Raw genomic sequence first — 15,923 nt, forward strand, 5'->3', positions numbered from 1 at the left:
GGGGGAGCCTCACAGTGCAAGAAAAGAAAAAAACAAAAACAAAAACAAAAACAAACAAAGCAAAACCAAAAACAAAATAACCCAACAAACGAATTTTTATTTTTTCCAAATAATAATAATAATAAAAAAGTACTTTACCTAAAGCCAAAAGTATAAAAACACACATTTATAAATAAAGCATGAGGGAACTTTGTTTGTTTGTCTTGGTTTTTTACAGGGGTGAAGGAAAAGGGCAGTGTCGGAGAACACAGGTGAGGAGGTGCCTGCCTGGTGCGAGGCGCACGCAAGGGCACACGGGGTGCACATGGCTTGTTCCTTACGCTACTGCCCCGCACGGCTTCCGCCGCGCCGCGCAGCAGGTTACACACACCAACACAGCCCCAGCCGCCCCCGCTTACTCGCACACACGATCTGAAACACGGGACGCGCTGGACTTACCCAGAGAAGGAAGCACCTGTTCTCTCCGGGGTTGCTAGAAGACCTGTCTACCATTTTAATGAGGTTTCTTGTCATTTAGTATCCTGGATGCTACACATCCAAAGGGGTGGAGGTGGGGGGGAGACACTGTATACATGCATGAATTTACCAAGGGCGTTTAAATACCTGCATTTCATTTTTTTTCTTATATATATTTATATACATATTCGTTCTTTTTAAAAAATTTAATTGGTATGTTTCTACTCCCAGAAAGAAACATCCCAATCCCTCTGAGTCATGATGAAGTCTGCAAAACGGGGGACTGGGGAGGGGGCTGCTGTAAAGCCTTGGCCCAGTTATCACGTGGGAGGCTGCATGGAAAGGAGAGGACAACCTGAGAGAGGAGGTGGAAGAAATGCAGACTCCCATACCCACAGCTCCTGGGTGCAATTGGGGTATGGGGAGGAGGGTGTGACGCGCCTGCAGCATGAAACAGAGAGTTTGCTGCTCTATCAGGTTGCAGCCCTTCCTACTGTCCCAGTTCAAGAGAGCCCCAGAATGAACTGAGAGGTCCCACGGGTAAAGCAGTACTATTTCTAAGATGGAAAAACCTCCCCTACAACTTCTCATTTTGACCAGGAATGTTAGGTTGGAGGGGGAAAAAATGTATGCAAAGAGGATAGGTAAGTCCAAATTATTTTTACAGGCTTTATGTTAAACAAATAACTTGTCTTAACACAGGTATCTTGTGTCTGTGCTAATACCCACACAAATCAGTAAGAGGATCATAAACCATTAAGAAGGATAGACTCATATTTATTAGCTCCTCTGACAAGCCTCTTCGCTTCCCATGCAGTTACCATTCAGTATTTCTCTACCAGACCCAATGGACAGCCTGTGATGAAACATACTCACAAGGTGCAACAAAATGTAACACATTTACACCCTCTCTGTTCTGTAAACTAGAATTTTAGGAATATTTCCTACTGCCAGCAATAGGAAGTTCGTAGGGAAGAATCAGTTGGATCAGTGTCAAATTATAAAGAGCAACACTGCTTCCTCATCCCTCTCAGCAACAAACTCATGGCACCAGCATCTCCTTTACTGGGCTTCTACTACTCAATTCATAACACCAAAGCCTTAAACAAACAGCTCACGACTTTGCCATTTGAGAAAAGAGCAGTTGCTTAGGGAACAGCAAGAGAAGAAACAAGAGGCCCAATAGGACGTATTTAAAAACAAACCCCTTCCAATTCATTCTTCAATTACAGACCATCATCTCCAAGTCCTAAATCTACTTTCCTAAAGCTTTTCAGTACTCTACCTTTCACGGGTATTGGCCAAATGGTGTTCTTCAGGCCAAAACTACCTCTACTTCTACTCTGTTTCCCCGAGTCTCCTACATATACTTCTCTAAATTTATTTTAAACTACACAACTATTCTCCAGCTGATCTACTTGCCTGACACTTCTCTTACCATCATTCTGATCAGATTTTACCTCTGGTTTCCTGTATACAGCCACGACCCTGAGCAAAATCCATTCCCGGGAACAAAACCCACTGTGATCAGCTTAGAAGCTAGATTTGTTTCACATGACTCATTTCCAAGGAGCTTTGTTCTGTATCTCTATGCCAGCTTTACTAGTTGTTGCTCTTTATCTTAATGGGAATTTCATTCTCACCACTGGCTCTTCTGTACCATCTCTGACTTTTTTGTCACTACCTCAAAGTTTAAATAATAAAATGGAATAAAATTGCACAAGGAAGTCATATAAAGAACCCTCAAACCATTATCAACAGTACCAAAAGATACTTGGATTGAAGGGACTGCTATTTTTCCTGAGTGTCTTATTGCCCCAGTACATCAAGAAATTTCCTGTATACTAAGACATATGTTCACAGTCTGAAAGTGGAGGAACTGGTCACCTCAAAAGCAAGCTTGATCCACACTAACTCCCATCACAGACCCAATATGACTGTCATCATACATTCCACTTGCGGCCTCTCCAGCAGACCTTTTCACTCAAAGAAACCGCCAGATATTTCCTCTCTGGTTTTCAACTTGCCTTCCTTCGCAAAACCTGTCTGTGCAAGAGAAGCTGCCCATGGGACCAAGCACACCAGCTGATTCAGCACAGTGCAGTGCAGAGACAGAACTAGAAAATTTTAAAGTTTCAGTACAAGCCCATGGAAGGAAGGTTAGCAAGGACACCTGAAACATGATTAGGCAGATTTAAATTACAGGCAGAAGTAGCTGGAAAGCTCTCAAAGTGTTCCCCATACTCCCATGTCCTGAAGCACTCAGCAGTGGTGATAAGGCAGCAAACCTATTAGGGGGAGAGAGAGAACTGCAGATTATTCAGCCCTAGAGTTATTTGGAAGAAAGAGGTCATCCTACAATAGTCTGGCCAGCCCAGTAGAAAAAAGGCTGCACTGCAGATGTGCAGTCACAGACAGAGAAGTCAACAGACCACATCTCCAAGTGCCACAGGGCTTCAGAGAAACAACAGCCAGGACAGTAAAATGAAAGAAAATTTTTCCAACCTATGTAACCTATGTAACCAAGTGATGCAGTCTGGCTGCCTTTGACTGACTTCCACAAATGATGGTAGTCTCTCTCTCTCACCAAAGGCTTGTTCCTTGCATTAGTTTTATAAACTAGGATTACACTGCTCTGCCTTAAAATAAATGCAAGACAGACAGCATATGGAAGAAATAAAACATTTTGTGTATCTGCCCTTGTTTTTGAAAGGAGTGGGAGTAAGGGGGAAGGTGCTGAAGAATTTCATTGGTTTAAAATTTTTTTTTTCTTAGCTTATTATTGACCTGAAAACATCACTGGACAGTTTTAAGCCACAACAAACACAAGTTAGCATGGGCTTAGAGAAGCTCCACAGGGCAAGAAGAATATTGCACATACAAATGCAAGAAGACAAGATTTTCTGTTTCTCAGATCAGAAGTTCATGAAAAGCAAAGAGGCTGGAGGTAGGGGTAATGGTAGTAATCACACCCCAAAATATCTTGTTTGAAGTTCTTGGGAAATCATTTTCCGTGGGGAGTTGAAATAGCTTTACAAAAGGTAAAAGAATCCCAACTTTCTTGAGATGTAAATATTCTGTTTTCCTGTAAAGGCAAGAAGAAAACATCTTCCTATCACACTGAAACAAATTACACTGATGAGTCATGACACTGAAGATCTCTCAGATCCAGAGTTACACTGCAAGAGATGGAAACAAGTTTTTCTGTGTCACTTCTCAACAAATTAATCATCACCCCAAATTTCCTAGTCATGACAACATCAAAGTCAATATCCAATTCCTAATTATGAAAAGTGGCTGAAACAGGCTTTTGTATTGTATCTAAATCTCATTTTTAAAATATCTGCAGAAAACCTGGTCTGAAGTATCAATATAACATCAAACTCTGGATAAAAAATACCACTAACAAATTCATAAAGTAATCTCCAAAGCATGGTCCAAGGCATGCAGAGCATTCCCCTGGAAGTGAATGCAGATAAAATACAGTGTGGGGACTGTCTTGAAACACAAGAAAAGCAGACAGAGTCATCAAACAACAGCAGGATTACTGCAGGTAACAAAACTAAGGCAGGAAAAGAAAGAACAGCAAGACAAGATTTAAGCAGAGAACAGTTCATTAATTGCACAGACACTCCAGCCTGTCTCCCTGTTGGAGGTTTATAATACAGAGATTGTTTCTCGCTGGGATATGGCAAAGGGATTGACAGTTCTTTTAAAGGACAAAGATAACAGCCACAAACATGGCACAGAGGAACAGTCAGAGAAATAAATTAATAAATAAACCCAGAAAAAGTCTGCTTCTTGATTCTCCTGAAGCCTTGGAGAGGAAAGGATTGGCTTCACTTGGACTCCTTTGCTTTTAGTCAGCAGTTCAGAATTTCTTGGATAAACTGGAATTTTTTTTGTTTTTTTTTTAAGTGCCAAACATCCTGACTGGCTATGAAGAAACTTCAAGGCAATTTCTCCAAACTCCTCTTTCAAGACTTCGTTTAGAGACAGGAAGTTGAAGAAAAATATTAAAACTGTGGCCAGCACATTGCTAAGAATTGGAGCAAGTCTCTTGTAGGAGCCTGAGGAAATCCATTTACAACGGTGTCCCCATCAGCCCTAGACCAGTGTGATGATAGCACTGGTCTGAAGCTCTCTCTGTGGTCCTCTTCTTGGGATTATTTCTGTGTACACACAAACACCTGAAAGCCACCCATTCTAGAGCTTTTTGTCCATGCGTCGTTCCACAGCTTGTAGCAATAGCTCCGAGTACTGTTCCAGCAAAGCTAGTGTCTGCTCATCTCCCAAACCCTTGGGACTCGGTAGATTGGCACCGCACCCCTCATTCAATGGGTTAGTGTTATCTTGTGGCTTTGCCAGTACCTCCTCAACCTTTGGAAGCTCTTCCTCATCCTTCAGAGAGTCCAGTTCTTTCTTCATTGAGGAGAATGTTTCTGTCAGGAGGCCTGCTATTTTATCTTTGTCAGTAGAAGATTCTGTATTGTTTAACACCTGAAAACAAAAAGGGGTGAGGGGAAAAAAAATGCATTTGGGTTTAGGTACAGCACCAAGTAAGCAGTTTCAGCCTTTTAGGGAGATGAAGCCATGAAGATCTGCAGACCGATCTAGTGTCCTTTTCTTCAACGTTCAAGACTGCCTATTTAGTCATGGGCAGGGCATGCATCTAACACTGCACAAAATCCAGAGGCATTACTCCAATAGGACAGAGATGGGAAGTACATTTTTGGGTAGAGTTCCCCTTATACTGGGCTTAAGGAGGTGCTATGTTTCCCAGCTGCAGCACAGGGCCACAGTCTGCTTTCCCTCCTGTCTGCCAGATGCAGCTGGTCACAGGAACAGAGCAAGGTCAGAGTGCTGTGGCCAGAGCTGCAGAGGACCACATGGCAGATCCTCACCAGAAGTTTCACGCTCATTACAGGAGACCTGACAGATCAGTGCTAAGCAAAGAAATGAGGAGCTGTTATATCGTTCTGCATGTAACTCTGGTCTGGCAGCGAGGGGGACAGGAGAATGGTTGCATGCTCCCTTTCACAGCTGGATTCCCATGGTATCTCACATTGGCTAATCCTTTTCCCATGCAATCAAACACAAAGAACAGATGGGGATAATAAAACTTAAAGCTCCTATATTTCATATCCCAAAAGCACTGTATAAATATTAACTAATTCCCTAATCCCCTTTGAAAAAGAGCATATTGTTATCTTCAGTTTACAGATAGGCTAAACAGACTGAAAAGTTAATTGATTTGCTCAGAGTACCATAACAAACTATTGGCAAATCCAAAAGCTGGAAATCGGGAGCTCCTGCCTCTCTGGTTCAAGCTTTAGGTGCAGTCAAGCGGACAACCAGGCAGCTTGTGAGCTCTCCCGTCAGGGGAACACCTTGAGCCAGCAAGCACACACGTTCAATGTTTGTGGGCTGCGAAGCCAACCTGCTGTGACAGAGCCCACGTCTCACGTCACTCACCATCCGGTAAAGGTGAATGGCCTTACGCATGCTGTCCTGGAGCTCGGATACCACGTGCTCACACTGCTCTATGCTGATGCCCGATTCTGAATGGAAGGGAAAAACAAAAACATGAGTTAAGGCATAGACACTCCACTATCCACGATCTCACAGTTGGGTAAGAAAACAGGGTTCTTAACACATATTTGAAAGATCATGTGCACACTCCTCGTTCAATTTTTAGGGCTGGTTTGAGCAAATCATTAAATAGGCAAGTTCTACATGAACTTTCCTTCATACTACCTGGAGATGCTGCTTGTTTCAAACATCCCTATTTTTCCAATCTCTAGACTCTCCAAAGTCAGCAATGTTTTTTCTCAGGTTGCACATTTTTGTCACAGTCAAGGATAGCCACAGATTACCCATTTTCAATTATAATTAAAGTCAAGTTTGTGTTAAGGCTTCCAGTGGCAATAGGGACTGATCTGAGTAGCTCCCAATTTAGCTTCCACGTAGTCAGAAATTTACAATCTTCCCCTCGAGTATCCTTCTGCACAGTGTACGGCTAAATGTTGAGGATGATAGATTATACTGAATTATTACACCGCTCTCTAGTGAGGACTGTGGTCCAGAGGAGCGCTGACAAACAAAGTCCATCACAACAGAATCACATTTCTGAGCAATTCAGGACATACACTGCTGATACACTGTAATTCAAAACTGAGAAAAGAAAGCAAGCAACTGAAGGACAGTATCTTCTGCCTGTCCCCACCAGATATTATCTCCAAAGCATCAGAGTCAAAGGCCTGCAATTTTTGATAAAATAAACACTTCCATGAGTCAGACATAAACCATGAACATAGACATACACACAGTCTGCAGTTATCTTCAATTTGCAAAGGCCTGGACACATTAGCACTATAATTTCTCCACTTCTAAGAACATGATCTTTGAACATGCTGGAGGGGATCTGAGCTAACTTTATATCTAGATGATGTTAAAACAAATACAGCTAGAAAAACATCTATTTATACATTAAAAAACACATCTAGAAGAACAAGGGGGCATGAACAAATCCTTCCATCTGCATGTTTTGATCCCAAATCACCAATGGAGTTTGAGCACAGTGGGCTTCAGTGCAGTCCAAGATTCTTGCCTTCTGCCCCTCCCTTCCCTCTTTATGTTTGAAACTCAGCTGTTTCTTCTCATGATTGTTTCTGGATTTGTCCTCTGATTATTCTTTTTATTCTAGTCTCCATCTCTGGGAGCTGCCAGTCTGGAGAAAGGTCACCAAACCTAACATAAATGCTTAAGTAACGGGCATTTTCTGCCTCTTGGGTGTGCAGTACAGAGCTCTTCAGAAACCAGCACAGAATATTAAACACAGCAATAGTATTAAGCACATCTACAGCTTTTTAACTGTACATGTCAAAATGCTTTCACAAGAACAGTTAAGTCTCTTTATCTGCAGCTGTTACACAAGAAGGAAAATGGAAGGACAGAAAAATTAGGCGGATACCCAAAGTCACAGAGCAAGTCAAAAGCAGAACAGGTTCTCTGTCAGCCTGACAGTTTTAATCTAAACTGCCACACCGTGATTCACATAAGCCACAGTAAGTTGTTCACAGCAACAACCAACTTGGATCTAAACAGCTTTTCCAGCTTTTACCACTATAGTTTTGGGAAATGTGGTCTGCAAGAACCTTAAGGCAGACAGCTGTCTACTGAGAAAAAAAATAATATTGGGGATCCACAGTGCTAAACCATCCTAACTCACTAAAGAATGCTGTTAAATATTCTGCCAGGGTGTGCTATGTCTTGGGAGCTGTTTAAAACAATAAATCAATACTAAAAAAAACCTTGCTGTTTCTCTGCACTATCTGTGCTAACTGACCAAAACCCATTTTATATGTTGCCTGATTTCCAAATCTAGAAGAGAAAACTCTGCCTAAAGAGTACGTACTATTACAACTCTGCTGTAGAATGTGATTCCACAACTTCAGGCTGCATCTGCTGCTGGAGGAAAGTTCACCCCTGTGGGGGGAAGGTCTGAAAGTTTCAGACGTACTCGCTGTCCTTTAGAGCAGTTATAGTATGAGAGCAGCAGGTCCCTCAGACAAAACACTTCCTGTTTTACATAACAGTGCTTCAATCTTAGGGTGTTTGATCCCTCTAGAAATGCAGAAAAAAATAACAGTGCATCAAAACCAGATTATCCTTCCACATTCCTTCAGTTCAGAAATATTGTGCTTAACTATTGTGATGAATAGTGCAACAGCCTGGCACCACAGAAAGTAATTGATCTGAGGATTACAGAGGTATCCCTTCTCAGATACAGGTAAGAACAACAATAGCAAAAGGGATTAAAAACTGTGCACTGCATAGCTGCTGAAGGTATAAGGTATCACTGCAGTGTTTAACATCCAGCTTTCTATTGCACGACTCAGAAAGATGTATTTCTTTTCAGATTGTGACACTAAAAAAAACCCTCTAGATGTTTTAGTACTTCAGCAGATGATGTGAGACTAAACTGTGTCTTCTCTGCCACTGGAGGTTTTCCTGCCTTGGAAGGCAGGATTTTTACTTCAGTTTGCAATTACCTGCTAGTTTTAATTTGACTGAAGTACCTTAAACCAGGGCCTGTAGCAGATCCAAGAGCTGTTTTCAGAAGGTGAAACAATTTCCCACCTTTTTCTCCAAACTAGAGATAATTCAAAAATTAATCTATGTTCTTTATGTTCAAACCCAAAGGCTATGCCTGCACATGCACCACAGACTCGTTTCGCAGACGCGTCCTCAAAGCAGACCAATAGCAGCTCAGAGACCTTCTCACTCCATAGGTGGCTACAGCAAGGAGCTCACCCTGGTCAAGCCTTATCTCACACAAAAAAATTGTATGCAAACCCTTCTGGGCCCTGCACACTTGCATATTAACAAAGTAAAGCTTGAGCCGCCTGGCATAACTTCACTGTCAGTGTTATCAGTGCTTGCTTGGTTCAGCTAGCACATGTTGGCCCGTACGTTCACCTGCTGATCAAACGTGCTATGAGAGGAGCACGGGGGATGTGACCTACACACTCATGGGGATTCCCAGCATGTCAGCTTTTAGCATTGACCAGAAAGAGGTTTGAGTCCCTATAGGTAACTGTACAGCTAAATCACTAAAAAACACGACAGTGCTGAGGTCTACAAAATATTCAGCTAAGAAGGACCATCAGACATAAGACCCAGAGGAAATGGAAACTAAAGACAGAGAAAAAGATGTTAGTTGAAGAAGTGTCTCACCATTGAGGGGATGGCTTATGGAACGAGACAGGTGCAGACAGGACGAGACAGGCCAGAAGCTGGACGTAAAGAAATGTGATGGGATCGTGAGGCGGTTCACAAAGACAGGAGACAGAAGGGGGAAGATAAGATACGGGTATCCATGCACACCTGAGACCTGTGCCAAGGCAGTTATAGACGTAGGAGACCTCGGCCTGATGGAGTCTAGTGGGCAAAGTCCAGGTTGGTTGTCTAGCACACAGGCGATGCCGGTGATCCTCTCCCTGCACCTGGGCAGTGTGCCCTCAGGAGACCTTAGGTGCAGGCCCTCTGACAACTCTCTCAGTTTTAGATTACTGACCCCTGTTTCATCCTGGCAATCTGTCCTTGAGACTGAACAATCCACTGGGCTCTCCTTAGCAAGCCCTGTTGGGATCTCTCTACTAGGAACCAGAGACCCAGCAGTTTGGTTCTCCCTCTTGGAGGCTCGGACCTCAGGAAAAGAAGGTTTCTTTTTAGAGGCCCCAGCTGGTGACTGTGGAGACTGTGGCTCAAGCAGGGTTTTTGTTTTGGTAGTGGGTGAGAAGGAGGCCAATGTGGGTCTATCAGGCAACGGCTTGGGAATGTCAAGAATCAGATGTGCTCGGTTTGATGATGCCAACTTGCTGTGGAAGGACTTGGGAGATGAGCAGTTTACAACTGGCTGAAGTGTGGGTTTCACTGGAACATTTTCTTTCACTGGTAGCTTAATCTTCTCAGCGTCTGCTGCAGAACTAACTTGAGTCTTCTCTGTCACTGGAGGGCTAGTCCTCCCATCAGTCAACATTTCAGTGGAGGAACCAAGGTACAGATTTTCCCCTACAGATATGCTCCTTGACATCTTAGCCCGGAAGCTGGTTGTGGGGTTCATGTAGGACTTTGGTTTTGCAGCCCTGACATCTTTGGCCAGCAGAGCACCAGATCCATCCATCTTCAACACACTGGCTGATAACACCCTGCAATTGTTAGGTCTGGGATCCTTCTCAACCACCAAAAGAGTCTGAGGACGCTGCTTGGCAGAGGATATCACTCCAGGACCCTTATCTGTGAAAATTAAACAGACAAACACACCAAAAATAGACAAGAGCCTTCAGTGAATTCCTAAATTGGAAAGTAACAGAGCTGCTCCTGCCTATGTGACTCAGTTCAGCCCCTAGGAGATGTGTACAAAACCACTACTACAGGTTAATATTACCAAGCCTCAACAGCTGTCTTTTTTTCCCATCCCTCATCCTGCTCACACGCTACTGTTTTCCTGATAAGAGAGATTTGTTCTTAAAAGTGTATGGTCAGAAGACCTCAGACTACTGTGATTGCTAACAGAGAAGCCAGTGGAAGCAGGTGAAAAATTATATAACTGTTGTGATGATTAGGTGAGCTTTCATTTTTTTAAACAAACTGCATACACAGTAATGGTCCATGAGTTGATTGTTTCAAAAATAGTTATTTCATATAGAGGGCATGGATACAGTAAGCTCTTGTTACTGTCTCCTCCTTCCTTCTTTCTCCCCTCCTCACCCTGGGGAGCTTCAGTCTTGGCTTGGAGCAACTACCCAGAGCAAGAGAGAATTTTTTTGCAAATACTTCATTTTACCCTTGCCAATGCTCCTCCCACAGCTGCCAGACAAATATCAGAGACTGACAATTAGAAGACCAGCATCTGCATTACAAATTGGAAATATTTCCCCTTGTCAGGCAAGGAGTTAGCTACATGTAAAGCCTGTAGCTAAGAATGCAGAAAGAGATAAGCTTAATTCAAATCTCTACTCAAATGTCCCCATTTCATTCTTGGGTTTATACATTTATTCCAACCTGTGTCCTTACCCTCATGCACAAGGTCATGAACTGACTGCGCCTTTCTCATCACTGCATTCACAGGACCTTCTGGAAAGGAGGCAATAACTCGCCCTGGAGCCATACCAACTCTGCTGGCCTCCAAAGCCGATCTGCGTCTTTTCTGCACATAAATATCACGATTTGAATTTACACGCTCCAGAAGCTGGTTGTTCTCCAGTGCATCATCAGGGTGGCTGCTGGCACTTTTCAATAGGTCTGGTGTAAACGGATTGGTCTGGGTTGTCAGCTCAATGGGCTTTGAATCCAGTATCAGATTTGAGGAAGAGAGCGACAATCGTCTAGAGAACACAATAAAGGAACCCCAGTTAAAACAAGTAAATACGTTGCCCTGGATAAACAGGAACATGCATTAAGAGCCCTTCCCTATCCGGACTTTTCAAAGTCAAAAATGCCCTAAGCTGTTACCACTTCATTCTACTCAACCTTGTAAGCTCTACTCTTCAGGCATTTGCCCCTAGGCTGTGCAATCACAAATGGCATTGGGTTGCTGTTTCCGTGGAGGACACTGTAAAAAGTGAAGGCAAAACAGAAGGAAAAATTCTAGGTATAGGGAAGACTGGGCAAAGTCAGGTCAGGTCTTTTCTCTCAGCTCACCTTACTAACAAATCTTTTCAATTCTAAGATATCCTAAGAGGAAGTAATTATGCTTTCCTAACATTATGAAAGCATAATGACCAGGAAAGCTGGTCAGTATCTTCAAGAGGAAAGCCAAGTTTCCTCTTCCTCTCCACTGCAGATAAGCACAGTGGGCTTATTTCAGAAAGGAGGCAACTTTCAATGTTTGAAGAGCTAAACAGATTAAAAGCCCAGAGATTTCCAAAACCTAAAATTACCTCTCTTGTTACATCTCTAAAACACCAGTGACTTCCTACATCACTGAACTCTTCACTACAACTCTCCAGAATTTTATACAATAGTTAACCAGTGACTTTCTTCCTAAACATATGGTCCCAACATGAGATAGACTACGAGGCACTCCTGACAGCAGCACCAGCAGCTGAATACAGCAATAACAAACAACTTTCCCTAACGTGGTAAATCTGGACACAGCTGGTGAACCATAGAAGATGAATTCAAATCTGCTCAGCCCTACACAAGGAATTCCTTTGAGCAGAGATTTCAGGTTGTCATTTTAGAGAAATACAGGAGTATTTGTTTGTTTTAAACATTTATGAACCTGAATCAACAAAAGTATTTATCTCATCTTTTGTTTGATTTTTTTCAATGTTTGTAGGATTATTTTTTTTTAAATAACAAGGGAAACAGCTTGGAGAGGCCTTTTAGGGCTGAGGGTTTTTTCCAAGAATAATATCCCCAGAATACCCTGTGAAGGCATGGAACCGAGAAACAAAGCCGAGTAAGAAAAGACTGTAAAACAAAGGAAAACTTCACAAGTCTACTTTCATTGTCCAAGCTGAATGAAATGCAAAAGAATAAACAGAGCATAAACAGTGAAGAGTAAATTAGATTATTAGCAATTTGTCCAACTTAATCAGTCAAGGCATTAATCATGAAACAATTAAGCATACTGTTGAAAGAGGAAAAAGAACAAAACAGTAGTGTTGCTTTAGGAAGAAATAGAACAGCTAAAGTGAACCAGGACAGACTGTCCAAATCTGCAGCCAGCCTGCCAGGTGCTATGCTAACACTTTGCTGTGCCTGGGCACACCAAGGCCAGAAGTTTGCTCAACTATTTTCACCCAGGACCTAGCATGAGACGTGCTCATAATAGTAAAAATAGACAGACAGGAACACTCAAACAAGCTGAGCCATACCTGAGAGCCGGGGACTGGGAAAGAAAGCGAGAGGAAATGCTGAGGTTTTCAGTTCTTTCCAGATTCCTACATGAGCCACCTAAAAATTTTGGTTAAAGAAGAGAGAAAAATGAGCAGTTTAGTTACAGAACAAACATTCTGACACATGCATTTTCTTATCACAGAGACTATCAAGTGTTCCCTCATATAACAAGGGCATTTTTTTGAGCTAAAACCACAGAGAATGAAATAATTACATTTCCTTTGCCTTTTCTGTTCTATTTAGATTACTCTGCCTTAAGCTGCTACTCTCCCTAAGGGTACGCCTCCTCCTTTTTTGCTTCCCTTTGTGTCCTATCCTGCCTGTAGGACTGTGAGGCGCTGGCAAGCAAGCAGAAAACAAAACAGTCAAAGAGGGGAAAGAAAGGAAAAAAAAAAAGAAAATTAACAGATATTGCTGCCTGCAACCATTATCAATTCTAAAAATATATGCTTTGTTCTGGAGTTGGTCGATAAAGACAAACCAGTTCCTTTGCCACTCTGACGTCTCCTGTTATTCTGTCTCTCCACCCAGCATTTCAGCCTTTTCTTTTGTGACATTTGCTATGCCTTGAGACACCACTAGAGGCCACTGCGTGTTACCTATGGGGGTGGTGGTGAACACACAGTTAATACCCTCCTATGCAACAGGAAAAACTAGTCTGGGAACAAGAGAACGGCTCTTCAGGATTCCAGGGACAACACTTAACCCAAATTGACACAGGCGCCACTCTCATCCACACAAACTTACACACAGACCGATGGAGTTAACAGATGTCACACTTCTTTAGGCCTCTCTACACTGTTCCCCATTTTTCCCCCCGCCTGTTTACAGACATCCATAAAAGCCTAGAAAAACTTGTAGCCTGGTTTGGTTCATACAGGGGAAAAAATCAAGAGTGACCTCACAAAGTCTCCCCACTGAGCAGAGAGATGTACCTTTTCCATCAGTGTTGCTCAGGGTCCCAAAATGCTCCTTGAGGAACTTTTCCTGATCAGGTATCTGGGGAATTTCTCCCTCCGGCATGCTAGCACCCACATCCTCCTCTCCTTCTTCTCCCTCCAGGTCTGAAACGCCGTCTACACTTAAGGGCTCAGTGCTTTCAGAATCTGGGAAAAGGCAAAAAAACTCCAATGCTGTAACAACTTAATCAGAGTAACATTAGTCAGGCTGAAAAAAAAGAAAAAAAATCAACGAAGATGCTAAATTGAACCTAGAATGTTAAAGTCAGTCAGCATTACGTGTAATAATTCTCTAGTCTACCAGTATCCCACAAACAACGTAGCCTATGGGATAATCAATACTAAACCTGCCTCCTTATCTAGCAAGGTAAAAGAAAGCCAAAGATGCACAAGGAAAGTGCACCAACTCCTACTTCTACAGTGGCTTGGCTCAGGTGTCTGTTCAAACGCACCTGAATCTTTACAGCAATACTAGTGTGACCAATAGGAGTGTGGCTTCAGTTCACCTCATGAAGTGCTCACATATAAATACATTCATAATGTCTTTGCATCTTACCTTCATTTGGATGGTCTGGGCTGGACAGACGACTGCTGCTGTAATCTACAGAGCAAGCACTGTCCGGACTGTGCTTGTCTGGGCATCCATTACTGTGATAACCTCTACATAGCTTTCCATGGGGCAATGCTTTTACCTGGAACTCACTACAAGAGAGACAGGAAGATACAGCACTAGAAAAGATATTTGTTTTACACATAAAGAAACACATTTTAACTTCAATAAGGCCTTACCTGTGTTAGTAACACCTTTGATTACAAATGTAAGGCTTTAAAGAGAAAAAGAAGTTGATTTCTCTCATTATAATACAGTATTATTTTTTGCATTTCATTAAGCTTGGACAGTGAAGTCCCAAGGGGACTGTCTGACTTTCTGGGCGTTGTCAGTTCCCATGATTACCAGGCACCAGCACTGCATTGCCCTGGCTTGATTTCCACCACAGGTGAGGAACAAATGTAGAGATCTTAGTGATGAGAAAGGGACTAAAACCAGGCCTATACCTGCATAAGAGAAACTTTAGTTTGCCATAGGTTTAAGCTCTAATACACTATTTTTTCCATGTTCATGACCTGCTTCTTTGGGCAACTTCTCTGATGCAAAATATAGAAGATTCTGGGTTGGATAAAGACTAATTTAGCGAAGAACATCATACAAAAATACAATCTCGTAGGACAGGGTTCCCAATTTCTGCTATGATTTCATGAATCTTTTTTTGTCAAATGTCACCAGCACTGTTCTTCTGCCTGATGCCTAAGGACTTCAGTTTTCCACTTTATGAAATACTTTGGTTTCAAATGTACTTCATTTCAATGTAGGATGCAGAAGTCACCCAACAGCAACTACCCCTAGCAGCTCACATGTACACTGAGATGTGTCCAGTCTGTATTCAACATCACCAGAGGGCCTCCCTTTCTTACATGATGGAGCAACACATGGGTCTACTCTGTCCAAATGTTACCATAATAAAATTGAAAATGAAAAATAGAGAAACTAGGTGAAACCTAGCAGCTTCAACTGCAAAGTCTTGGCATGCACTGTTGCATAAAATTCTGTCTAAAGCTATCAGCCCACTCTTTTTAACAGAACAGGAGAAGACAAAGGAAATTAAACAGCTATTAGCACCAGGTTAAGAGGGGAAGGCGAGAATAAAATTCACAGAAGGAAAATAAAATGGAGCACAGAAAAATTGAATTACGTAAAATTAAAACAGAAGAAACAGCAGAGGAATAAAAAAGGTCTCCACTGTTTCCAGTGTCCTTTTCCATTCCATCTATATCATGCAAGCCATTCGATTTCCAATAGAAGAGTCATCACATACCACATTTGTTAAATTCTTTCCCAATTATCATAAATAAGTGTTCTGCCATTTCTCCTGGGCAGACATTTCACTGTTACATATGTGTCACTGTCAGGTGCTTTTCCAGCTTCCATGTTCTCTCTGCTTATTTCAATCCAGATAAGGGAGAAAGCAAAAAGGCTGCTCCCAAGTTGTTTATTCAACAAAAAAAAAACTTGGAGGAGACTGCTAATGTGCAGTTTCC

At 42.3% G+C, this 15,923-nt stretch overlaps 1 protein-coding gene across 5 annotated transcripts in view; it reads right to left on the reverse strand.

Annotated features, from left to right (window-relative positions):
• Positions 1-1,107: 1,107 nt before the first annotated feature.
• Positions 1,108-15,923, reverse strand: part of MAPKBP1 (mitogen-activated protein kinase binding protein 1) — a 101,207-nt gene continuing 86,391 nt past the window's right edge. For 4 of the 5 annotated variants that reach the window (XM_027750227.2, XM_027750225.2, XM_039388985.1 and 1 more), the window contains 7 exons: positions 14,383-14,528; positions 13,803-13,973; positions 12,846-12,924; positions 11,038-11,348; positions 9,346-10,257; positions 5,932-6,017; positions 1,108-4,956 (listed from right to left, as the gene is read on the reverse strand). In XM_027750227.2, the coding sequence (XP_027606028.2) occupies positions 4,663-4,956; positions 5,932-6,017; positions 9,346-10,257; positions 11,038-11,348; positions 12,846-12,924; positions 13,803-13,973; positions 14,383-14,528 (1,999 nt within the window). In that variant the 3' untranslated portion in view covers positions 1,108-4,662. The remainder of the gene's footprint in view (positions 4,957-5,931; positions 6,018-9,345; positions 10,258-11,037; positions 11,349-12,845; positions 12,925-13,802; positions 13,974-14,382; positions 14,529-15,923) is intronic. The other variant, XM_027750229.2, reaches the window with a different exon arrangement.

This window comes from Pipra filicauda, unplaced genomic scaffold (genome assembly GCF_003945595.2).
Source record: "Pipra filicauda isolate LSUMZ 115617 unplaced genomic scaffold, ASM394559v2 scaffold6_size6359152_pilon, whole genome shotgun sequence".
Taxonomy (NCBI): Eukaryota; Metazoa; Chordata; class Aves; order Passeriformes; family Pipridae; genus Pipra; species Pipra filicauda.